General features: G+C 38.9%; 1 protein-coding gene across 6 annotated transcripts in view; it reads right to left on the minus strand.

The window, feature by feature from the left end:
* Window positions 1-26676, minus strand: part of LOC122552779 (echinoderm microtubule-associated protein-like 4) — a 299840-nt gene that overhangs the window by 140036 nt on the left and 133128 nt on the right. For all 6 annotated transcript variants that reach the window (XM_043695706.1, XM_043695703.1, XM_043695705.1 and 3 more), the window contains one exon: window positions 16513-16695. In XM_043695706.1, the coding sequence (XP_043551641.1) occupies window positions 16513-16695 (183 nt within the window). The remainder of the gene's footprint in view (window positions 1-16512; window positions 16696-26676) is intronic.

Consider the following 26676-nt stretch of genomic DNA (forward strand, 5'->3'; position numbering starts at 1 on the left):
GGGGGGGGGAAGAGAGAGAAAGGGGAGGAGACAAGTGAAAAGGAAAGGGGGATAAGTTAAATAATGAGAGAAGGACAAAACTAAAAAGACAATGCAGGGCAAATCAGAAAGGTCTGCTAAATTTTGCAAAAGTTGGGGATAAATCAAAACAATGAGTTATTGCTGGCCAATATGTGCATATTATCAGAAGTCTTGCAACATTTTTTCTAGGTGCTTTTTTTTGCCTGGATTTGGGGAAAATTCAAGTTTTAACAACAGTGCTAGATGACTTACTGGTTGAGATATACAAAAGCAGTTCAAAATTAATAAAGGCATAGGTTAGTGCTGCAAATTGTGTTTTCCTGGAAATTGCTTAAGGTTCTGTTTTCCTAGGAACAATTAAGTGGAATATTAATTCTTAGCTGATGACAGGGGTATCTATATTAGAAGAGATTAGAGTCAGTTTAGGCCTCAGCATTGAGGAACTGGTAGGTTCTGAAAACTAGCAACCACAATACAAAATGGATTAGGCTTTTCATTTCGTCTACTCATTTAAAGATGCTTAAACAAGTACATTACTCCATTGGTGCTGGAAATAGAATAGAACCTATTTCAGCAAATAAATTATTTTAATAGCTTGACAAGGAATTAGAAAAGCCAATTCATACAGTCCTTAACTTGCCTGAAGATCAGCTTTGGTCACATAGTCATTGGAGAGATAGAAATTAATGGAAATTCTGCAAATTAGCTTTGAAAATTGAAAGCGAAATGTTTTTGGGAGAGTGAACCTGATCAGGGAGAACAGCCTAGGGTGAGAAAATAAAACAAATGTTGTAAGGCTTTGATGAAGGATAGAAGGCTATAATGGGGTCAAGAAACTAATTGCAAGTAGACACCATAAAAGCCAGGTATTTCAATCCATTGTTTAAACAAAGTCTTAGAAAGCATTTCATGGGGCCACAAGTGTCATACCCAGTCATCTAGTTCAGATTAAACTCATCATTTTGGATGTAGAAGATCTTGATTAAAAAAATACAATTGGTATAAACTCCTTCAAAATTCTAGTTTTTCTTTACACTGACTTTGTTTATGATTTTCAACAGCTTATGATTGCTCATTTTCAGCAAAACCTGATCATCCCCAGAATAAAAGTAAGAGAGAGACCTGAAAGCCCCAGTGTAATAAGTAGTGGGGTCAAATAGTTTTTTTAAACAAAATTCATTTTTGAGTTAAATTCTAACTTTACTTGCCAAACTATAAATCGTAATGAATAACGTACTAGGCATCTGGGTTAGAAATTTCAACAAGTCTGGGTGAAAAATGGTCTCAAGACATAACATTTTACTATTACCTTTGGAGTCTAGTACAGAGGCCAGGAATCTTATGTATCTGGCGACCATAATATTCACTTATTTCTCAGTGCTGAAGGGCTATACGTTAACATTATAATGCAGCAAAATGACTGGTTTAACAAAAGGTATTGATATTGGTATTGCAAACGAAAATGTCCAGACTGCACATTAAAAAAAAGGGCAAATGTTGTAAACAAAAACTGTCGATTTAAAAATTTTTTTTAAAAAAGTTAACAGCATCACATTGGTAGGCATGAATTTACATTGGGAACTCGCAGTAGGTACATTAGATTATTGTGCCAAAATGAATAAATAGCAATGTGTCAAAATACCTTGTGATTAGTACATGGTTTAATTTGGCAGGAAAGCAACAGAGATGTCCTATCGTGTCGGATGGCCATTTTAAGAAAGATAACCATGGGAAGGTTAACATAGTAACTGAAACGAACACATAGTATCTACATTTTTTGCCTTAAGTATTTCCTTCTTAAAAAGAATGATCATTGGGAAAATTGCCAATGAGAAAACTATACAGGATTGAAAATAAAATTAGGGAAAGGAACTAAACAGTAGAAAGGGTGACATTTCAAACTGAGAAGAGCAGAAAGAACGAACATTTTTGCATGCTCAAGCAGGTGAGGTTATAAATCCTTGTGAAAGATGCAAATAGCGAAAAGGTAATGGTGAGCTTGAACAAATTTTAGATGACACATTGATAAGAGATTTAGCTATAGTTTTGAGTGCAACAATAAGTAAAGCAGCTATAGTCACATTCGACCCATTCGACTGCTTTCTCATTAGAGAGAGACAACTGCTGGCGGGTTAACTGTTGGGTCACCACACCTCAGGCAAGGGGTGAAGTTGAGAAGCAGAGTCCTTCATGGTAATCTCAGCTGGTGCAGGAACTGAAACTATGCTGTTGGCATCTCTTTGTATGGCAAACCAGCCATCCATCCAAGTGAGTTAACCTATTCCCTGTACTAGAATACAAGGAGGATAGAAAAGCAATTGAAAATATACAATATATTTTAAAATGCTGTGATGAAAGATGCTCAATATATATTTTGCATTTCTGGATTTGATTTTTAAAATAATGGAAGACGAATGTGATTCAGTTTTGTGCGGGCTTTTCTTTGGAGCAAATCAAAACATCATTAGGAAGAGTGACACAAGCTAATCAATGCCAAAAAAGAACACGCGCGATTGCAGTCAAGTAAGTGCCTGGCAGAGGCCCTGCAGTTTTAACTGAGGAGTTTACAACAGACAAGAAAATCAGTTTAGCTTTGACTTTGGAACAGAAGATTCAAGGTATTCATTCAGGAGAATATAGGAATTCAGTTCAGAGGGGACAATTTCTTCTAGAATAAGAATCAGGTTTTTAATCCAGGGGAACCAGTTACCTTTGGCTGAAGTGTTTCAGTTTCTGGGTTTTCTAAGTTGGGAGAACACGGTGAAAAGATTTAGGTCACCAGGATCGTGAAAGCTTTATGGTAGCAGATTTGGAAAGAAATTGTGAAACAGTCACAGTCCCTGTAGTCCAAGGAAAAGCAACTGGAAGGGCATGGTTAGGGTGAATAGCTAAGGTCTTTTTCCTTGGAGGGGGGGGGGGGATTACAAAGTCTCAGCGTGTTTTGAGAAGATTTGTAGCTCCGGTTGAGGTTTTGGATGTAGGTTTGCTCACTAAGCTGGAAGGTTCATATCCAGACGTTTCGTTACTTTATTAGGTAACATCTTCAGTGGGCCTCAGGTGAAGCAATGGTGAAAACTCCTGCTTTCTATTTATGTGTTTGGATTTCTTTGAGTTGGTGAGGTCATTCCCTGTGGTGATGTTATTTCCTGTGGTGAAGTCACTTTCTGTTCCTTTTCTCAGGGGGTGGTAGATGGGGTCTAACTCGATGGGATTGTTGATAGAGTTCCAGTTGGAATGCCATGCTTCTAGGAATTCTTGTGCGTGTCTGTTTGCCTTGTCCTAAAATGGATGTGTTGTCCCAGTCGAAGCGGTGTCCTTCCTCATCTGTATGTGAGGATACTAGTGAGAGAAGGTCATGTCTTTTTGTGACTAGTTGGTGTTCATGTATCCTGGTGGCTAGTTTTCTGCCTGTTTGTCCAATGTGTGTGTCCAAACAAAGACACACACGAGAATTCCTAGAAGCATGGCATTCCTACTGGGACTCTATCAACAAACACACGAGTTAGACCCCATCTACCACCTCCTGAGAAAAGGAACAGGAAGTGACTTCACCACAGGAAATGACTTCACCACGGGAAATAACATCCAAAGAAATCCAAATATATAAATAGAAAGAAGGAATTTTCAGCATGAGGCCCACTGATGATGTTACCTAGTAGGGTAGCAAACATCTGGAAATGAACCTTGACAGCTCAGCAAGCAAACCTACATCCAATTACAACGTCTGGATAGGTAAATGAATAGAAAGGGTTTACAGTAATATGGACCAAGTACTGGCAAATGGAACTAGGTCAGATTGGGATGTCTTGTCAGCACAGACAAGTTGGACTTATGGGTCTGTTTCCGTGCTGTATGACTGTAAAAAAACTTAAGAATTGAGATAGAAGTGAAAGTGGTCAGGGATTGGATATCTGTAAAACCCGAATGTTGGGAACAGATTGAAACTCTGTGCTGCTGCTTTCGTTAAGGTCTTTGTAATTGCTCGAACTATAGCTCTGCGTTTAAAAATATTTTCTGTTGTTAAGGAACGAATGCAGCCTTGTGTAAAAATGCTTCAGTGACTAAGCACCAGGAAAAAAATTAACATAATTTATCAAGCTGGGTTTCTTTCTGGGATCATATTTATCCAGGAATATCATCTCAGATCATAATATTAACAAGAATAAGGGGTTTCTGTTATGAAGGAGGTCTGGGTAAATCAGGACACCTTCGTAAAACTGAGAAGCTTAAAGAGTAATCTAACAAATGTTCATGGTTATGAAAGATCATGGTCAGGTAAATACTTAACTACTTGCAAACAAAAGCAATTAATTCTGTGGATGTAAGGTTAAGCTCACAAAGAAGGGAGGTTAGAAAATTATATTTGCACAAATAAAAGTGGGAATAATGTTGAATCTCCAAAACAAATTTAATAGAAATGGTTTTAAAAAATAATTAAACTCTTGCCTGGAAACAGGGTATATTAAATGGGAGAAGAAACACGAAGTTTGGAATTAGAGAAGTTGGTTCATGGGAAGATAAACATTGAAACAAACCTAATTGGCCTTGTGGCCATTGCCTTTACTCCAACTTTCAATAATTTGCTACTTAGAGTCATAGAGATGTACAGCACGGAAACAGACCCTTCGGTCCAACCCGTCTATGCCGACCAGATATCCCAACCCAATCTAGTCCCACCTGCCAGCACCCAGCCCATATCCCTCCAAACCCTTCCTATTCATATACCCATCCAAATGCCTCTTAAATGTTGCAACTGTACAGCCTCCACCACATCCTCTAGCAGCTCATTCCATACACGTACCACCCTCTGCGTGAAAACGTTGCCTCTTAGGTCTCTTTTATATCTTTCCCCTTTCACCCTAAACCTATGCCCTCTAGTTCTGGACTCCCCGGCCCCAGGGAAAAGACGTTGTCTATTTTTCCTATCCATGCCCCTCATGATTTTGTAAACCTCCATCAGGTTACCCCTCAGCCTCCGACGCTCCAAGGAAAACAGCCCCAGCCTGTTCAGCCTCGCTCCGTAGCTCATATCCTCCAACCCTGACAACATCCTTGTAAATCTTTTCTGAACCCTTTCAGGTTTCACATCTTTCAGATAGGAAGGAGACCAGAATTGCACGCAATATTCCAACAGTGGCCTAACCAATGTCCTGTACAGCCGCAACATGACCTCCCAACTCCTGTACTCGATACTCTAAGTACCAAACGCCGCCTTCACTATCCTATCTACCTGCGACTCCACTTTCAAGGAGCTATAAACCTGCACTCCAAGGTCTCTTTGTTCAGCAACACTCCCTAGGACCTTACCATTAAGTGTATAAGTCCTGCTAAAATTTGCTTTCCCAAAATGCAGCACCTCGCATTTATCAGAATTAAACTTCATCTGCCACTTCTCGGCCCATTGGCCCATCTGGTCCAGATCCTGTTGTAGTCTGAGGTAACCCTCTTCATTGTCCACTATACCTCCAATTTTGGTGTCATCTGCAAACTTACTAACTGTACCTCTTCTGCTCGCATCCAAATCATTTACATAAATGACAAAAGGTAAAGGGCCCAGCACCAATCCTTGTGGCACTCCACTGGTCACAGGCCTCCAGTCTGAAAAACAACCCTCCATCACCACCCTCTGTCTTCTAACTTTGAGCCAGTTCTGTATCCAAATGGCTAGTTCTCCCTATATTCCGTGAGATCTATCCATGCTAATCAGTCTCCCATGGGGAACCTTGTCAAACACCTTACTGAAGTCCATATAGATCACATCTACTGCTCTGCCCTCATCAATCTTCTTTGTTATTTCAACAAAAAAACTCAATCAAGTTTGTGAGACATGATTTCCCATGCACAAAGCCATGCTGACTATCCTGAATCAGTCCTCGCTTTCCAAATACATGTACATCTTGTCCCTCAGGATTCTCTCCAACAACTTGCCCACCACCGAGGTCAGGCTCACCAGTCTATTGTTCCCTGACTTCTTTTTACCGCCCTTCTTAAACAGTGGCACCACGTTTGCCAACCTCCAGTCTTCCAGCACCTCACCTGTGACTATCGATGATACAAATATCTCAGCAAGAGGCCCAGCAATCACTTCTCTAGCTTCCCACAGAGTTCTCGGGTACACCTGATCAGTTCCTGGGGATTTATCCACCTTTAACCATTTCAAGACATCCAGCGCTTCCTCCTCTGTAATCTGGACATTTTGCAAGATGTCACCATCTATTTCCCTACAGTCTATATCTTCCATATCCTTTTTCAGTGTAAATACTGATGCAAAATATTCATTTAGTATCTCCATTTTCTGTGGCTCCACACAGAGGCCACCTAGCTGATCTTTGAGGGGCCCTATTCTCTCCCTAGTTACCCTTTTGTCCTTAATATATTTGTAAAAACCCTTTGGATTCTCCTTAATTCTATTTGCCAAAGCTATCTCATGTCCCCGTTTTGCCCTCCTGATTTCCCTCTTAAGTATACTCCTACTTCCTTTATACTCTTCTAAGGATTCACTCGATCTATCCTGTCTATACCTGACATATGCTTCCTTCTTTTTCTTAACCAAACCCTCAATTTCTTTAGTCATCCAGCATTCCCTATACCTACCAGCCTTCCCTTTCACCCTGACAGGAATATACTTTCTCTGGATCCTTATCTCATTTCTGAAGGCTTCCCAGTTTCCAGCCGTCCCTTTACCTGCGAACATCTGCCTCCAATCAGCTTTTGAAAGTTCTTGCCTATTACTGTCAAAATTGGCCTTTCTCCAATTTAGAACTTTAACTTTTAGATCTGGTCTATCCTTTTCCATCACTATTTTAAAACGAATAGAATTATGGTCGCTGGCCCCAAAGTGCTCCCCCCCACTGACACCTCAGTTACCTCAGTCACCTGCCCTGCCTTGCGCAGAGTTAAGTTGATGCTGAATTATTTTTCAAGTGATCCAACTTAGATTTTTTAAAAATGCATTCCTTCCCCCAATACAAAACATTTTAGAAAACTATTTTCGTTCTTTCCAGTATTGTTTCAGTTTTAGGGTAAGTTCGTTAAGTAAGTGCACTTACTTCCTTTATGTATGCATATTTGATCAGAATTGGCTCATGCCCCATACAAAACTATTTTCAACTACATGGGCGGAAATCCTTTAATAATAATAATCCCATCAAATGTTGGAGTGAACAAGATACAAGAAACCTCAAGTAATTTTTAAAAAAATAGACATTATCACCTCATTCATGATAGATTTAAAAGACTTTCATAAATAACTGTATTTAAAATTACTATATGAACACAGCATATGTGTACCTTAATGGGATTATGGTTGTGCATTTCCCATGTCCTGTCATGGCATGCATGATATAGTTCTGAAAGTTGCTTGGCCTTGCACAGCTTTGACAGAACATTGCTTTTAATTTGGATTATAAAAAATGCTTTTCATTAGCAAGTTTCATAATATATAAAGAGAATGCTCAGAAAAAAAAAACAAGTGCATAGGGTGCAAACAATGAGAAGATTATACTGGTTTTTACATTATCCAATTGTTAAATTCCCTAGTTTGAGGAGAAAGTTCCAAAGGGGGAAATATTAACCTAGATCATCAAAATGTTGTGTGTCACACTGAGCAATTTCTGTAAAAGATTTCAACAGCAGAACTTGACAGAGTCAGTACCAAAGATCCAGGAGCATCAAAGAAATAAAATTATTGAGACTTTCTGAATGAAACATGGTGGCACTTGAATTTTTGCTTCAATTATCCATCCCATTTGTATTTTCCTGAATATCCCTGGTTAGATTATGACAGGTGGTGATGGGGTGGGGAGAGTGAAAGAGAGGGGAGGGGGGGAGGAGACAGAATGAAAATTAGATCTTTTTAATTCAGTGACTCAGTTCTGAAACTGATTGAACTATTCCAGGGAAATTCATGAATTGCACAAGGGAATAATTGTGCAATAATTGGATCTATGTTAAGGAACTGGTCAAGCTTAGACTTCATGATGTTTAGAATCTAACATGAATGCCATTCCTAAACACTGACTGGCATGATACCCGAGACATGGGAATTGCATTCTGATATTTTTTTCAGCAAAGATCCTGTAATCCAATCTTGCAATAACTGACTAAACCCGACAGCCTAGAGACAAATATGTGCTACAAATTTGATACAACTATTAAAAAAAAATCAATTGTAGAAACTGTAAATTCATGTAGGAGCTTTGTTTACATGAAAGAAGAGCCAACTTCTGAAATCTGATGAGCCAGGACTGATAGAATGGTTTCTGACACCGTGACTGGCTCGTATGTAATGAGGAGTATGTCAGGTTCCAAGCGATCGATACTAACAGGGGACTCGCTAGTCAGGGGCACAGACAGATGTTTCTGCAGCCAGAGAGATATCAGGATGGTATGCTGCCTCCCTGCTGCCAGGGTCAAGGTTGTGTGGGAGCGGGTGCAAAATATTCTGAAAGGGGAGTGGCCAGCTGGAGGTCTTCAGCACATTGGTACCAACAACATAGGCAGGGAAAAGGATGAGGTTCTGCAGGGAGAATGTAGGAAACTGGGCAGGAGGTCAAAAAGTAGGCCCTCGAGGGTAGAAATATCTGGACTATTACAGACCCCGCTGGCTAGTGAGAGTAGGAAAAGGAGGATAGAGCAGATGAATGCATGGCTGAGGGACTGGTGTAAAGGACAAGGACTTTCCGTGCTGTACATCTCTATGACTCTGACACATTTTTGGACCACAGGGATTCCTTCAGAAATGACCTGTATAAGAGCAACAGGTTCCACCCAAATTGGAAGAGGACCAATATCCTTGTGGCGAAATTTGCTAGTGCTGCTTGGGATGAGGCAGCGAGGGAAATGTTGGAAGACACCAAAGTAATCATGAGAAAAGAGAAAAGCCTGACAATGGTAGAAGTACATAAGTAGGTAAGGGGAGGAAGTCTAACAGTCAAGACAGACAAGACAGATTGGCAGATAATGAGATAAGACCGATAAATTCAACTACACTTACTTCAATGCAAGAAGCAGGTAAGGCAGATGAATTTCAGGCATGGTTGGGAACATGGGACGGGATAACACAGCTATTACAGAAACCTGGCTTAGGGATGGACAAGACTTGCAGCTTAATGTACCATGATATGGATACTACAGGAAGGATAGAAAAGGGGACAAAGAGGAGGGCGAGTGGTGTTTCTGATTGGAGATAACATTACACTTCTACTTAGGGAGAATATTCCTAGGAGATCATCCAGTGAAGTTATATGGGTGGAACTTAAAGAAAGAAATGATCACCTTATTGAGATTGTAATATAGGCCACTGCAATAGTCAGCAGGAAATTGAGAAGCAAGTATGTAAAGAGATCTCGGATATCCGTAAGAAAAATATGGTTGTAAATGTCGGGATTTTAACTTTCCAAATATAAACTGGGATTGTCATAGTGTAAAGGGTTTGGATGGGAAGAGATTTGTTATTGTGTACGAGAAAACTTTCTTATTCAATATGTGGATGCACCTACTAGAGAACGAACAATACTTGATCTTCTCTTAGGAAGAAAGACAGGACAAGTGACTGAGGTGTCACTGGGGGAGCACATTGGGTCCAGTGATCATAAAATAGTTATGGAAATAGACAGACTTGATCGAAAATTAAAGTTCTAAATTGGAGTACTGCCAATTTTGACAGCATTAGACAGGAGCTTTCAAAAATTGAATGGGGGAGGCTATTCGCACATAAAAGGGATGGTTGGGAAGTCTTTAAAAATGACATGATGAGAATTCAGAGACAGTATGCTCCTGTTAGTTTCATGGATAAACCGGTATGGAATGCTGGATAACAAGAGAAATTGAGGCTCTGATCAATACAAAGGAAGCGGCATAAACAGCTGGGTTTGAAGCAATCCTTGAAGGAGTATAAAGGGCAGTAAGAATCTACTGAAGAGGGAAGTCAGCAGACCAAAAAGAGTAACTAGGGAGAAAATAGGGCCCCTTAAAGTATAGTATGGCCATCCAATTATGGATCCCCAGGAGATTGGCGAGATAGTACACAAATATTTTGTCAATATTTACTATGGAGGACTTGAAAGCTAAGGAACTTGGGGAAATAAATATTGATGTCTTTGAAAGAGTTCATAATACTGAAGTAGTGGTGCTGGAAGTATTAAAATACATAAAAAGTGGATAAATCCCCAGGACTTGATCAGATGCTTCCCAAAACATGTGGATAGCTAGGAAAGAGATTGCTGGGCCCCTTGCTGAGATTATTTACATCATCGACAGCCACTGGTGAGGTGCCAGAAGACTGGGAGTTGACAAATGTAGTGCTGTTATTTAAGAAAGGCTGTAATGAAAAGCCAGGGAACTATAGCCTTACATCAATAGCAAAGTTGTTAGACAGTATTTTGAGGGACAGAATCTACATGCATTTGAAAAGGCAAGGAGTGAGTGGGGTGGTCAGCATGGCTGTGCATGGGAAATCATGTCTCATTAACTTGGAGTTTTTTTTTTGAAGAGGTGACAAAGACGACTGGTAAAGGCAGAGATGTAGACATTGCCTACATAGACTTCAGCAAAATGCTCGACAAGGTGCCGCATAGTAGACTAGTTAATAAGGTTAGATCATACAGGGAGCTAGCAAATTGGATACAAAATTGGGTTGAAGGTAGGCAATAGAGAGAGTTTTAGTGAAGGCTGCTTTTTGGACTGGAGGCCTGCAACCAGTTGTGTCCACAAGAAACAGTGCTGGGTACATTGCTTTTTGTCATGATATAAATAATTTTGATGTGAACATAAGAGGTATGGTCAGTAAGTTTGCAGATGACACCAGAATAGGTGGTATAGTGGACAAATAAGATGTCAGAGTACAACGGCACCTTGATCAGATGGGCCAGTGGGCCAAGGAGTGGCAGATGGAATTTAATTTAGATAAATGTAGGAGTGTTGCATGATGGGGAGGCAAATCAGGGCAGGACTTATACAGTTAATGGTAGGGAGCTGGGGAGTGTTGCCAGAGAGACTTTGGGATGCAGGTGCATAGTTCCTTGAAAGTTGAGTCACAGGTAGATAGGGTGATGCCGCCGCCTTTTGGCATGCTTGCATTCATTGGTCAGAACATTGAGTTGGAATGTCATGTCACAGCTTGACATGTGCATTAAAAACACTAGCCATAGTTTTAACTCTGGACAAGTGTCCCGTGGACAAGAGCAAGAATTGCATACACTCCTTTGGGAGGCATCAGCTAGTGGCATGGCACAATTGGTCTCGGAACAATTGCAAATATTGACACATTCTCGGGGGTTAGCTGATGTAAACACTTGGCCAGATGTCAACAGGTATCAAAAAAACACATCTAATGGACTCGAGGACTACAGTTTCAAAAACAGTGGAGACTAATAACGAAAAGGGCAACAACAAAAGTAAAATGATAATTAAACCACATTGAATTTAATGAGAAAGTCAGATTACAGTAAGTAACTACACAGTATACTGACAGCTTGCCCACTGGATTGAAAACATAACCAAATCAGCAGTTTTTTTAAAAAAAGAAAAACTTTCATTCACTAGGTGCAGGCATCCAAACTGCAAACTGAAAACACTGGAAAATTAGCAATATCTGAGGTGAAATATGAATATCTTGCCACTTTAGTAGAAGTGGCTCTAGCCCAAATTTATTTTATGAAAATAAACCTGCTGTCTTGCAAATCTGACATTGATTTAAGACTTGAAGTCATCAAAATTCGCTGACTGTTCAACTGGAAGCTGAATCACCTGACACTTTTGTGCAAGCAGCTTTCAGCCTCCAAATATACGCAAAGTATCACTCTGCCTCAAGAAATTAAGGTGAAAAGTGCACTTCATTTTGTGAATGATCACCCTGCCCTGATTTACATAAAAGACAATCCCATCCATTTCTGAAAACTCCCAGCTCCAGCTCAGATTGTCCCTGGATCATTTAAGAGTCCTTCACCAGACCTGCAGTAACAAATTAGAACTACAGCAATACAATTTGCACATTTCATTCAAGAGTAAAGCACTCACATATAACTAGCATAGAGTAACGAGAGAACTTCCTACTGGACTATCAGAAACAAAAACAAATTGCCGGAAAAACTCAGCAGGTCTGGCAGCATCTGAGAAGAGAAATTAGTTTATGTTTCAGGTCCAGAGAACCTTCTTCAGAACTGCCTGAAGAACTGAAGGAAGGTGACTGGACCTGAAAGTTTAAACCCATTTTCCTCCACAGGTGCTACTAGACCTGCTGAGTTTTTCCAGCAATTTGGTTTTATTTCTGATTTCCAGCATCTGCAGTTATGGAGTTATAGAATTATAGAGATGTACAGCACGGAAACAGGCCCTTCAGTCCAACTCGTCCGAGCCAACCAGATATCCCAACCCAATCTTGGCCCACCTGCCAGCATTCGGCCCATATCCCTCCAAACTCTTCCTATTCATATACCCATCCAGCTGCCTTTTAAATGTTGCAATTGTACCAGCCTCCACCACTTCCTCTGGCAGCTCATTCCATACACGTACCACCATCTGTGAAAAAGTTGTTGCTTAGGTCTCTTTTATATCTTTCCCCTCTCACTCTAAATCTATGCCCTCTAGTTCTGGACTCCCCCACCCCACGGAAAATACTTTGTCTACTTACCCTATCCATGCCCCTCATGATTTTATAAACCTCTATAAAGGTCACCTTGCAGCCTCCGATGCTCCAGGGAAAACAACCCCAGCCTATTCAACCTCTCCCTATAGCTCACATCCTCCAACCCTGGCAATATCCTTGTGAATCTTTGCTTTTGTTTCTTTTTCTATTGGACTGTGATGGTCAGCACTGCAAGCACCAAGAGTGCACGCACCACAGATGTAGTGCCAGCATTAAAAATGGTACAGGCCAAACAGGACAGAAAAGCAAAACACACTTTTGACAAAGCTGTCTACAATCTGCTCCCAGCGCTTTTGGTAATGCAATTTATCTCCCAGAAAGCTTCCTCTGGCCACTTGCAGATGCTGATCCAGAGAGATTCCTGGCCATTCCAGGCGAGTTGGGATTACAAACAAGGTTTGAAGTGCTCAGCCAATCACCTTAATCACAGCAACTAGAGGCCTAGGAGATTCTAATATCTCAACTAGACCTGCAAAGTCTTGATGGTCTCCAGGCAAAACAGCTGGCAGACAGCAGGAAGTCATTGCAAAGACCTGAATGAATAGTTGTCATAACAAAAAAAGTAGTTGAGAGTTTTTTTTTTAAAAAGTGTCCTTACATTTGGGACCTCTTCTTGTCTGACTTCTTAAAATTTCTTGCAAGAAAATCACAACGGGTCAAGTTAAACAAGCAGTTAGATCCCAGTATTATCTTTGGACATTATCTGTTTATTTAGCGATTGACCACAAAGGTTCTCAATTGTAGTCCTTTTTGCTTGTTTTAGTGAAGAGGCTAAGATTGGACTCAGCAAAAAGAAAGGAGGAGTTCAATCTCTAAGTCTTAAAGGTGGCTTCAATTGCCTGTATGAGTAGTTTCCAGTGGTGTAATCCAGCAGTAAATAGTCTTTAGAATGTAATAGTAATGTACCTGAGTGTGGTGATGGATTCATAATATTGCACAATACTTTAAAAATAATGGAGTATATTCTAAACGACACATGATAGTCTCTGACACAGCCATAAGTAATTAAATTTAATTGTAATTAGAAGTAACAAAACATTTTCTCCCCTTCCCTCTCAAAGATAAACATAAGAGAAGCTTTTCATTTTGAGCAACATATTGATCTTTTCAATATTACTAAAGTGATTTCGAACAGCAAAAATACCTGAGATGTTGCTAAACCTGATTTTTGTACATTGTCCTTAGGAACACAGGAAACAATTCATGACACTCGAAATTTGGCAAGATTGAAGACAAAGCAGCCCATTTAAGTGGTGCTATATCCTCAAACATTCAGAGTCTCGATCACCAACGTTCAATCATGGATCATAGAACCCTAAAGTGTGGAAACAGACCATTTGGCCTATCAACTCTGCCCCATCCTCCAAAGAGCACCACCCAAAACCCCCAAATCCCAACCCTGCCCCCATAATCTGACATTTCCCATAGCCAATCCACCTAACTGGCACATCTTTGAACTGTGGGAGGAAACCCACGCAGAGATGGAGAACGTGTAAACTCCACATAGACAGTCACCCAAGGTTGAAATTGAACCCGGATCCCTAGCACTGTGAGGCAACAGTGCTAACCACAGCCTACCACCTACAAAATGAACACCAGCAAGTCGCCAAGGCATCTTAGACAGCACATTCCAAATCCACGATAATTCTATCATTTAGAAGGACAAAGACATCAAATATAGGGTGTTACCGACCTCTCCATTCTGATTTGGAAATATATTGCCATTGCTTCACAGCAACTAGGTCAAAAACCAGGAAAGCCCACACCCCTCGAATCAATACATTTTTAAAAACATTGCTATTCCTTACAGAAGAAAAACCTCAAGTCTGATTCACACTCTGCGCTGAATTCCTTGGTTGTAGTCTTGGGTTGCACAGTACACCCTCTAAGATGAGCAAGAGATGCTAGCCACGCCTGCAAAGTCCAAGATTTCCTGAATATATTTAAGTTCCTATTCATTATACTGCAGTTTCTATCTCAAGGAAAAACTTGAGTGTCCAGAGTTAAATGGCCTTTTGCCCACTGTTGGTGTTTAGTGATTCATTTATGGGTATTGCAACAGCAAATACTTGAAAATTAAACTAAGTCTTCAAAGTAAGTTCTACAAAAAAGCTAATTTTCTACCTACAATGGCTATTCTCTAAGCAGAATAAATAAATTCTTCCTTGCCGAACAATGCTTGTGCTAGTCCGAAATCATGTTTCTTTTCCCCCTCTTTTTCCACAATCTCCACATTTGCTTCTTACATTTTCTCCTCATATTTTCTGGCTCAAACAATTCCAGATACGAAGCCCATGCAGTAAATTAAATCAACATTGAAGGCAGAGGTTTCAACCAAATTAATGTACATCAACTATCATTCAGTATGTTCGAACAGGAGTGCTTCAAATTTTAATTAGCCTTTTGGTAGACAAAGAAAAACAGCATAGAGGTTATGTTACTGGATTAGTAACCCACAGATTATACTATGTGGAGACATTAAACAAACTAGAATTTTGGTTCCTAGAACTTAGATGGGGAGGGCGATTTTATTCAGGTTTAAGGCATTAAGGTGAACAGATAGCTCCTCCCTTTTTCCATTCATGAAAGGGTTGAGGGCTCAGAGGAATATTTCAAAAATTAGAGCATTAACAGACATCTTTTCACATTAAGTGGTGGTAGAAATTTGGACCTCCATCGAGCAAATAGTAATTAATTCTACATCAAAGATTAATGTGAATCTAAAATTATTTCTGTTGATCAAAGATATTCAGGGGTATGTCTCACATCAGCCATGATCTCGTTGAATAACACAACAGGCTCTACTCTTGCTCATACCTATGGACTCATGACACAGAGACATGAGTCTAATTTTCACTACCTGTACTTTGCAATTTAAATTCAACTAATTAAATCAATCTTGAACAAACTAGTATTAATAATAATGAAACAATTCAACTATCCCAAAAATCTACGCAGTTCACTGTTATCCTTATCTGATTTAGTCTGTGCATATCTGTATGTCTGCAGTAATATTGTGGACTCCTGTCCTTTGAAATTACGTAGCACTAGTTATTGATGTAAAAGTCACAACACACTATAATCCAAATGAACAATAGGTGTTCAAGAAGGTTATGCTCCATCAACCTCAAGAGCAATTATGGATATCTAAGCAGACTTACAAGTATACATCCCAAGAATGAACAAAAAAAAATAGAAATTATTATTACAATCACAAAGAAGAATTCCACATAAGCACTGATATCTCACTTAGGAGTTACAAGTTTCCAAAAAGAAAATCCAATCAATATAACTGAAACAAAGTAGGCCAGTTTGAGTATAAATTTTTTTGATCCTTACTGATCTGCACAATTCTAGTATTTTCTGTTTCTATTTTATAGTGCTTCTATCCCCTTGTTCTTCAGAACAAGGTCAGCAAATTTAAAGAATATGTAAATACTGCAGTCACTTCAGAAGAGCTTAAACTGAAATTTTTACAGTGGAAAAAACCTAGCGTTTTCACACTTTAATCCGAGAGAAACCTTTGATTAAAGACTGAACTAGGAAATTGTTTGAGGATTCAAACATCGGTGTCAAATTAATAACAATTTGTTGATAGAGTCTTCAAGTCACAAATATATGCAACCAAATTTATGCTGCAAACATCTTAAAGAACCCAAGACATCATACGAAGAAAAACTAATGTGCAGTGCTTTAAAAGAGTTTCAAGTTAACTTGTTTCTGACATTGCTAAGTTAATATATAATCAAAATTTTTGTTGGATATTCTTTAACCACAACTACAGCATGTCAAGTAAACAAATCAATAAATATTTTTGCATGGGTATTTACTACAATATATCTCACCTTTCCCAGGTGCCGTTTTCCTCATGGAGGCAGTCTGATCTTCAGATAGGGCTAAGCGTCTGAGTACATCAGCCAAGGCTGCTTTCAGCACTGTGATCTCATCCTCCTGCTGTTGGACCCTCAATTCAAGGGATGAAAGGCGGTCTTGGACATCTGATGTGCTTGCACCAGATATGCTATCATCTAAACAGAAAGAAAAACAAAACTGAGCTAAAGGTATGATGAAAATTTACAGAAGTGAGCTGCAAAGAGTTATTTGGTATTGCTTTCAGAATTAATTTGCAAACTGCTCTCATTTCAAATCAAAAATAGCTGTCAACCATTCTCTGGTTCATTTCTTCACCATACAGAGGCAACTTGCTTGGTTAAGAATTTAAAACAAAGCTCAGCAGTTCAATGTTAGACTCTTAACTAGTGCATATTCTACGGCGATGGTTAACCAATCATCACTGATAGAAGCAATCAGCTGTCTCCTCACATACAGTTATTTGCCTTTTATGTTAGCATTTCTTGAAAAGTGACCTGATGAATGCAGGACAAAAACCTTCAAGAATTATTTTTCCCAATAATACAAAATGTAAGGCACAAAAGGATTTCAAAAATTAATATCTATTTTACACTGAGAAGTTAATAAGCTAGGTTTAACATTAGAGAAGAGGCTACAAAATGAGCCAATTGAAGTTTTGAAATGTTTGTAACTGAAGACAGACAATCTGGAAGAGGTCAAGAACTGGGAGATTCTGATCCAGGACACTGGCAGGCCATCGCGCACATTGGGTGGAGAAGCAGCAGGGATATTCTCTACAGGAGGCCTGGCCAAATCTAATGTCCTTCATACAAACAATTAGTGATTGCTCAGCTTTTTATGCAATTGAGTTTCCCAATAATCAAAGTCCCACCAGCCAAAGGTCAGCAGGTTTGTGTCACCAGTCCCAGCAGAGTAGTGGCATTGAAAACATTCACTCAAGACCTAGAATCAATGTGGGATTGCACATTAAAGGTGGGTGAGCATGAAGTGAGGGTCGCAGTGAGTTCATTATTTGCTCCCTTTTGACAACCAATTTAATGAAAAAAAAAGTTTGACTACAACTGTTCAAAGCTTATCAAAGTCAGGGCTTGCCATGATGAGATTCAAACCAATTTCACCAGAATATTAGCCTAGTATTCTAGATGAAAATGTGTTGCTGGAAAAGCGCAGGTCAGGCAGCATCCAAGGAACAGGAGAATCGACGTTTCGGGATTAAGCCCTGCTTCAGGAATTCTAGTATTCTAGATAACTAGTTCAGTGATATCACACCATTGCCTTCTTATACTTAAGAACTTTCCAATGATGATTTGTCAGTCTGTTCCTTATTTGGACTTCCTTACAGTTTACCTAATTGAAACATACTTTTTTTCCCAGTCTAGTATGCATCAACTCTTTGGATAATTTGCTTTGAAAAATGGACATCCCATTAAATTGTTCACTACCTCGAGGTACCTCATCCATGATGTTCAACAGATTACATCCTAGTCTCCGAGCAATTGTGGGATGAACACAAACTATTCCTGAAAATTTATTTGTAGGGTTCTGTTAGTCTATCCAGAACTTCTATTTAATTTGCATGTAAGTAATTAATCTGGTTAGCTAACTCTAGGAAGCGCTCATTTTTCATGCATTCCTTGCTGTATACTTCAGAAATAAATATTGTGTGTATGTATTATTTTGCATTTGTCTCAATTAAGCCCATTTTCATATTTATGTTTCTAAATTCCTGCTTGATACAGACACTTTGGGATATTGTCTGTATCAAAATGTTCAATATAATATACAGATTGTTTTGTTACAATGCACGTTTTGTCAGCATGAATTGGCTATAACGTGATTGATGAATTGTGGATGTTGTTTGGATAACGTGAACTTTCTAATGAACGTATATAGCGATTTTCTATTAGCAATCTTATACAGAGCAATTTTCTATCGTCGAGGTTACACAAGAACACAACCGTCGCCTAATAGCAGAACGACCTGTATTAACATAGAGGGAATATTTCAGAATATGGTACTGTACATATGGTTTTCAATAGATCTTAAAAAGCAAAAGAAGGAAAAGCAGGTTCCAGTTAAGGATATTTACTGCACTGAATTAAATTCCTACATTCCTCCTCCGAGCAGCTAAGTTAAAACACTTGAACCCAGACTGGCAGTTCTATAAAGAAAATTTCCACAAAAAGCAAAACAGTGGCATGCCAATTTCGAACTGGAGTAAAATTAGCCAACTATCCACTAAAATGCATTTTAAAGCAAAATGGTTCTATGAAAATACTAGACTTAAAACAAGATGAAGAGCTACAAGTGCTAAAATAATTTATTTTCGAAAAAAAGATTTTACTGCAGCAAAACTGATAGTAATTTCATATTTATTATAAATAGCTTTTATAAAAATAGGTTCCAGTTCCAAATACCTTAAATTCTATTTAGCCTGCAGAGGTTCAGAATGTTAAAATATAGACATTTCAGAAATTTAATTTCCAAATCCTGGACAATTTAGTTTCAAGTATTAAGGCAAAGGGCCAATATATGAATGTCATCCAACATTCCAAAAGGCTAAAATGTGTACTATATAGCATTCTAAGCTTTTTCTTGCTTCACAAACAGCTACTTCAAGACAAACCAATGACATATCTCAATCACCTTTTGAAGACATACGGGGTATGACCAGAAGCTTATTTAAATAAAGCACGCTGTGTCTGCATAGTAAACACATTCTTCGCAAAGTTTTACTTTGTGAAGATTAAGAAGAGCCCTCTGTGCTTTATATTTATTCCCATGAAACAATTTGTATTTTAAAACATTTCTAAATACAAAATTCCAAACCCTTCTAGCCTTCCATGATTTAAGATATTAAGAAATCTGCAAGTTTGCAACTCTTTCTATTCCCCAGCCACACATACACCCCAAGCATCAATTTCCTTACCTTCAGGATGTTTTTAGGCTTAAAGCTTTGGAAGACTCTCCCCATCTCTCTCTTACTACTTTATTCAACCTACACTATATTCAAGTTCTTCATCATTCATCCTAATATTGCCTTTGAATTAAGATTTTTTATCCTCATTATGCACAGAAAGCACGTTCTTACTTGTATCCAGCCAATCGCAAACCTTTCTTTCTCAATGCTACCCCACCTTCCCCCCACATTTGTATTTGCTTAAAAGCATATCCCTAACTTCTCCCAGTCTTGAAAAAAGGTCAGCTATGTATACCCCATAGGTGCTGCCACAGCTGAATTCTTTCAGCATTTTGTGTTTTTAATTCAGATAAAAGGCATCTGCAGGATTTTGCTTTTGCATAATCGAAAACTGCAAGCACAGATGCAGATCAAACTGTGATTGAATGGAACATTTCCTATCTTGCTGGCAGGGGTTGGGATATGTGGAATGGGCTGCTTGATAACTGGACAAACAGATGGTGCTAAGCCAAATGCTGAGATGAAAATAGGACAAGTGGGCAATAAATCAAGGCAGCATTGTTTGGCAGACTTTAAAAGTTTGACAGGGTAAATGTAACACCTTTGAGGAGAAAGTGAGGTCTGCAGATGCTGGAGATCAGAGCTGAAAATGTGTTGCTGGAACAGCGCAGCAGGTCAGGCAGCATCCAAGGAACAGGAGAAACAACGTTTCGGGCAGAAGGGCTTATGCCCGAAACGTCGATTCTCCTGTTCCCTGGATGCCTGACCTGCTGCGCTGTTCCAGCAACACATTTTCAGCTCTAAATGTAACACCCACCAAACAGCAAGGACCAGCCAATGAACAATTACATTGTGGTTAACTTGGGGCAGGCAGGGATCAAGCATTCCTTGTAAACTAGAATGCTGTATACAAAAATGAGGAAAGTTAGATCAACTTGAATGTGGTAGGAGGAAGTTGTGGGAGAGGACGGGCTCACAACATCAGAAGGTTAGCACCAAAACTGGACTACTGCTTTAGAAAAACAAGGTTATAGTTAATTAGGTCAAGAGGGGCAAGGGCCATTAAACAGCTGTTTTTCTCCTGTAACTTAAGCAAATGTGAGGTTATCCATTTTGGACTGAAAAAGGGTAGTTCAGGGCTCTTTCCAGATGTCATGAAGTGAAATACAGTGGATGTTCAAAGAGACTTGGTGCATAGGTTTTTCTAATGTCACAAATACGTGCAGAAAATAATCAAGAAAGCTAATGGAATGCTGGACTTTGAATCTAGAGGACTGAAGTACAAGGATGCAGACATTATCCTGCAGTTATATAAAACCCTAGTTAGACTCTATTTGGAATTGAAGGTTTGTGTAAAGATTTGTAGCTTGGTTGCTGGTTGTCACGGTTGTGGGTTTGTTCGACGAGCTGGGAAATTGATTTACAGACGTTTTGTCCCCTGCCGAGGTGACATCTTCAGTGCTTTGGAGCCTCCTGTGAAGCGCTGCTGTACTCTCTCTTCTGCAATTTATTTGGTTCGGTTTCTGCTGGTTCCAGTTGCTCATCATAGTGGCCAGTATATTGGGTCTAAGTCCATGGCTGATTGCCATGTTTCTAGAAATTCTCTGGCAGTCCTATGTTTAGCTTGTCCTATGATCGTTGTGTTGTCCCAGTCAAAATTTGTGTGTATAGCTACTAGGGACAGATGGTCATGGCCTTCAATGGCTGGTTGATATTCCTGGATGCAGATTGCTAGTTGTCTGCCTGTTTGCCCAATATAGTGTTTTGTGCAGCCTTTACATGGAATCGTGTAAATTATATTATTCTTGCACATGTTGGATATAAGGTCTTTTGTTCTGGTGAGTTGTTGTCTGAGCGTGGCTGTTGGTTTATGGGCTGTCACGAATCCCAGTGGGGCGGAGAAGTCTGGCTATCAATTCAGAGATGTCTTTTTTATGCAAGGTAGCATGGCTAGTGGCATGTCCTTGTTGCATGGTTTGTCTGTTAGGCATCTACGGATGAAGTTGCATGGATATCAGTTCTTGGTGAATACTCTGTAAGATGTTCTTCTTCCCTTCATAGGTCAGGAGTCCTACAGTGTGTTGCAGCCCTTTTGAACAGGATCCTAATGCAGCTTCTCTTGGGTGTGTCGGGGTGGTTGCTGTTGGAATTCAGGACCTGGTCTGTGTGTGTGGCTTTCCTGTACACTTTTTTAGTGCATTCACTGTTCTGTGTTCTTTGTACCATCACAGCCAGGAATGGGAGCTGATTGTAGATTAGATTAGATTCCCTACAGTGTGGAAACAGGCCCTTCAGCCCAACCAGTCCACACCGACCCTCCGAAGAGTAACACACCCAGACCCATTTCCCTCTGACTAATGCACCTATCGTTATGGGCAATTTAGCATGGCCAATTCACCTGACCTGCACATCTTTGGACTGTGGGAGGAAACTGGAGCACCCGGAGGAAACCCACACAGACACGGAGAAAATGTGCAAATTCCACACAGGCAGTCGCCAGAGGCTGAAATTGAACCTGGGACCCTGGTGCTGTGAGGCAGCAGTGCTAACCACTGAGCCACCCTCCTCTAGGTTTCCTCCTCTTTTGTACATCTGATCCCAGAAAGTTTGGTTTTGATAATCCAGTATGTATTCTCAAATTCTGTTCTCTTAAATTACACTTTTGTTATCATTATGTATTTGACTCAGAGTTAGGGTTCGAGTTGTGGTAGGGGTGTTTGTCCCAGTCTTTGCATCACTGCTTCTGCTATGACCCAGAGGTGGTTGAGCTCATAGACATTTCATTGATCTGTTCATATATTTGGTTGCTGAATGTGAAGTGTGTCGTCAAACAGAGATCTAGTAGTTTGAGTTTGCAGTCCTTGTTGATAGGTTCCCTGTCATGTTGTGTTCTGTCTGTCCAGGAGGTTGGCTATTGTTTCTCTATCTAGAGTTTTGTCAATTGAAGTGATTATCTTTTCTTTCAATAAACTTTGCAGACAATGAAGTAAGATGTTACAATGTAAAGATGGTAACAGCTGAACTGTTTTATACTTTAAAAACTAATTTAATGTCTTTTTTGAAAAACCATTTTGATATATTTGACTTTCTACAAGTATAACATTGTAATTTTCAGTAATAATTATTATTGTTGTCATGTTTAATTGCAAGTTTATGAGCATCAGAAATTGCTGTCTGTTGTAGTTGAATAACGCCAGTGGATGTAGACAGTTTTGCCACTTTTCCAATGTGAAATCTGGAACAGAGATTGCAGATAACAGCAAAGCTTACCATTGCACTGTAAATTTGCTCCTGAGCTGACGCACATTATGGTTTAAGAAGCTACGCAAACTACAGAGTCAAGTTTCTATCTTGGGTATAATTTGGAATGTGGATCTAAATTATGTTGGAAATTGTGTTGATTGAATTTTGGTTTTGTGTTATCACAATCACAAATCTTCCATGATCGCTGTCAATTACTTGCAAATAGAAAGATTCCAGTCCATATTTGTCCTCATAAGAAAGGAAGTTCAGTTTGAAGACTATCCTCAAGCATGGGCAATCAACAGATACATACCAGCTTATTATCTGAGGAGGAGATAAATCTTGTGGGCTGGGCCAACTTTATCACTTCTACATTTCACCTCCTAGTGAGGCTGTGCAAACTCCAACTCTGCTTGTTGGAACTTGTCTTTCCGTTTCCACAGCCTCCCATAGGATACTCTAATCAAACTATTAAAACCCCCAAGTCCTAATTGTAATTGCTGAGAACATTCGAGGAAGGAACCTACTATACGATTTCTTTCCTTTTTCAATTCAGTGCATCAGCATTCCAAAGATGTTCTATATACTGAGCACTCCTAATCCTCATGGCATTTGTTCACTGATCTAAACTGGTTTCTGATCTGGAAATGCTACAATTTATTAACTCTATCATCCTTCTTTTCTAATTCTGCCAAAACCTCTCTTTTTAGCTTTCTCACATCCTGCAAACTTCTGAGACCACAACTCTTCTCCAATTTCAACCTTTTACATTTTTCTGATTTACAGGCCTGCTGTTAACTACTGTTTAAGTCCTAAAGTCCTAAATTCTTTCCCAAAGACTCCACCTTTCTATTTCTCTATCCTTAATCAAACATTTGGTCATCTTTCCCATGTACCCAACTATATCATTTTGGCAAATTTATTTTGATAAGGCTGTTAACTCATATATTGTAATATGTCACTTAATTGATGATGGTATTGATGTTGGAGGTGATCAAAAATGAGATTTACTTGTTGATGTAAGTCTTCTGAAGCCTTCATGTTCCATTGTGCTTTTAGATATGTGTATTTTCCCGTAGCATGTAAATGTATAAACATTCACTTAAATTTCCTGCAGTTTTTTTAGATGCTTCTATTATTACAGTGTACTAGAAAACACAATGTTGAAAACAGTATTTACAGACCATAAATTATTAGCTAATATGCTTTTGAGCCAGGGCTTTAGGGTGAATAATAGTCAAAAGGTGTGTTTACTCATTCTCCTGTCAATATTACACTGTCAAACAACAGCTGTATTCTTGGCACCTGGGTGTACCCACTAATAATCAGATCCCAGGTGAGGACCCCCCAAGTTATTACAACTCCAAATGGGATACCGAAGTCGTCAGGCTCCAGGGTGAGGAGGGATGAGCTGAATATTGACAGGAGAATGAGTAAATAAATCTTTTCACTATTACTCACTAGCTCTCTTGGATGATTGCAGCAAAGTTAATTTACAAAGGATTCTGTCCCCTTGGATACCTTTCTCCCAGTCCAAATGAATTTAAAAGAAGCCAATTTAATCAGATTTTGAGTTTACAAAAGAGAGAGATTATTAGTTATTAAAGTTGAGAAGAAATAATAATGCAACATACACAGATTATAAATGAAAATTTGTCAAAAATGTTATTGATATATCAGATCAGTGTATATGAATCATTCACAAAAAGTGGACAGTTGGACCTTTTCATGCATAACAACCATTCTAGATCAGATGAAATGTCAATTTTTGTTTTAAATGTATAATTTCTATACTGCATTTTGTTTAGATCATTAACAAAGGACGTGATTTTCTTTGATAGTTACTCTTATGTGGCACTGTTTTATAACGTTTTAAAATGAAAAATAACTCCACTTTTAATACATAAAACACTAAAATGTTATGTGTATGTGATGTGATGGAAACTGGTTTTGAGTGTTTCAATCACGGCTATTAGATATAATTATTGGAAACAAAGGCAAACTTAAAACAGTGAATTGCCTGGATGTGTTCCCAGAGACCATCAGGATGAAGAGATCTTTCTGTAATAAAGCTATAGCTGAGGATTAACTGAAATATGTTCAACGCTTTGGGAAAAAAATGAAACGTGATTACATAAACAAATTCTTTTTCCTACACTTGTATATTTTTGAACAGTGATTTTGTGAAAATAGAGAGTTGACCATAATCTGTGACTGGTGTACAGCTGTGTAAATAAAACCTAGCCTGGCAAAGTACATTCCCTTTCATATCCGGATGAAGCGGTCAATTATAATCCAAAGCATGGATGTTTTCCAGAAGTTTATGTATGCTGCGTCTTACTTTCAATGTGAAATTGCAGTTCAGTAGGGATGAAGTGGCAAATCAGATTTTCAAATGGCATGGATTTGTAATCTTTTATTTTGACAAATTAATGTTCAGGTTTTTAAATGCATACGAGTTGTTCAGTAGGGGAAGGACTGCACTCCTGATGTACATTACCATAATAGAAAAGATAAGTTCACTGTGCATCAATAGCAATATGTGAGTAGGTGCACATGCCAAAATAAAGTTTGATCATAAGCTTCTTATGCTCTTGTCATTATCTGTTTAGTTACGAAACTAAATAAAAACTAACCAAAGTAATAAGTGTCCAAAGGAACCAATGGATGACGTTGGCCTCAGTATCTTGATGCCCAACTATGGAAGACATTTTGTGTCTGTCAAGGGCCAAAATATTGCACTTGGTCTTAGAAAAACATACTGCTGTGTCAAAGAGGTATCATATCATAGAATTATCCCCATGTTCCATCTCCTTCTGTTAAGAGAGATAATTGTTCATCATGATTCTTCCAAATGTTATTTATTGCTTTGCTCCTTATAGATTTTGATCATAAAGTAGGTGCCAAGGTCATATTGAGGCCTCCTGGCCAGTACTTAAACCTTATAAGCCTATAAGTTAAAATACAGCTGCTGAAATAACTTACCAATTAACTCCCATTCGCTAATTTTTGTTTTGATGGCACATGCACATGGTGCTACGTGAACAATCATGAGCTATCTTACAATAGCTTACATGAAATATGGCTCTATTGTTGGAGCCTAAGACTGTAATACCTTTCCAACTAACCCCAGGTAACAGTTACAATCCACTAATCAATACTCTTGGTGGTCATATGTTTTCCCGTGTTTTACCCTGTGAATTCCGAAGCATCATAGAGAATTATCAAGCTCAGCTTAATATTTTCAACAAAACAACACTGCTGTAAAATGTGAATGGCATATTCATATCATGTTAAGAAACTGAATCCCTTTCACCTACGGTGCCCAAGATGACTCATCAAAAATGAAGACACCAACTTTTTAAAAGATAAAAAATCTGACCACACAAGCACAGGTGTGTTGATCAAAATAGCTTGGCTACGTTTGTAAACTCGTATGGTGCTAATGAATGAATTGCAAAGATTTTTTGTGGCACAGTGACAACTGAGAAGAAATGTATTTGTTGTCAGCAAAGACTGCTTAAAGAGGAGTCGGATGTTTATAAGTGGAAGCAAAAGGCGTTTGGCACACTTGCCTTCATTGGTCAGTGCATTGAGTATAGGAGGGGGGTGTCACGTGTGGCTGTACAGAATATTGAGGAGACCAATTTAGGGATACTGCACCCAATTCTGGAATCTTTGCTACTGGAAAGATATTGTTAAACTTGAGAGGGTTCAGAAATATTTACACTTGGCGCTGTATCAAGTGGTTCTGCAAGCTTTAACTCTCTTAAAAAGGTACAGTACACCTTCATAACAAACTATTGGAATGTATCTAATATCCACCTTAAATTGAGCTATTTGAAAGAAATGTTAGTTGAATAGACAATCAGAAAGGAAGTCACAAGTGACAACATTCCGCTGGCTCATGTTATAGACCAGAGCAAACCCCTTCAAAATATAAAAGATGCTAGTCTAGAACCTAACTTTTTCT

This window comes from Chiloscyllium plagiosum, chromosome 9 (genome assembly GCF_004010195.1).
Source record: "Chiloscyllium plagiosum isolate BGI_BamShark_2017 chromosome 9, ASM401019v2, whole genome shotgun sequence".
NCBI lineage: Eukaryota > Metazoa > Chordata > Chondrichthyes > Orectolobiformes > Hemiscylliidae > Chiloscyllium > Chiloscyllium plagiosum.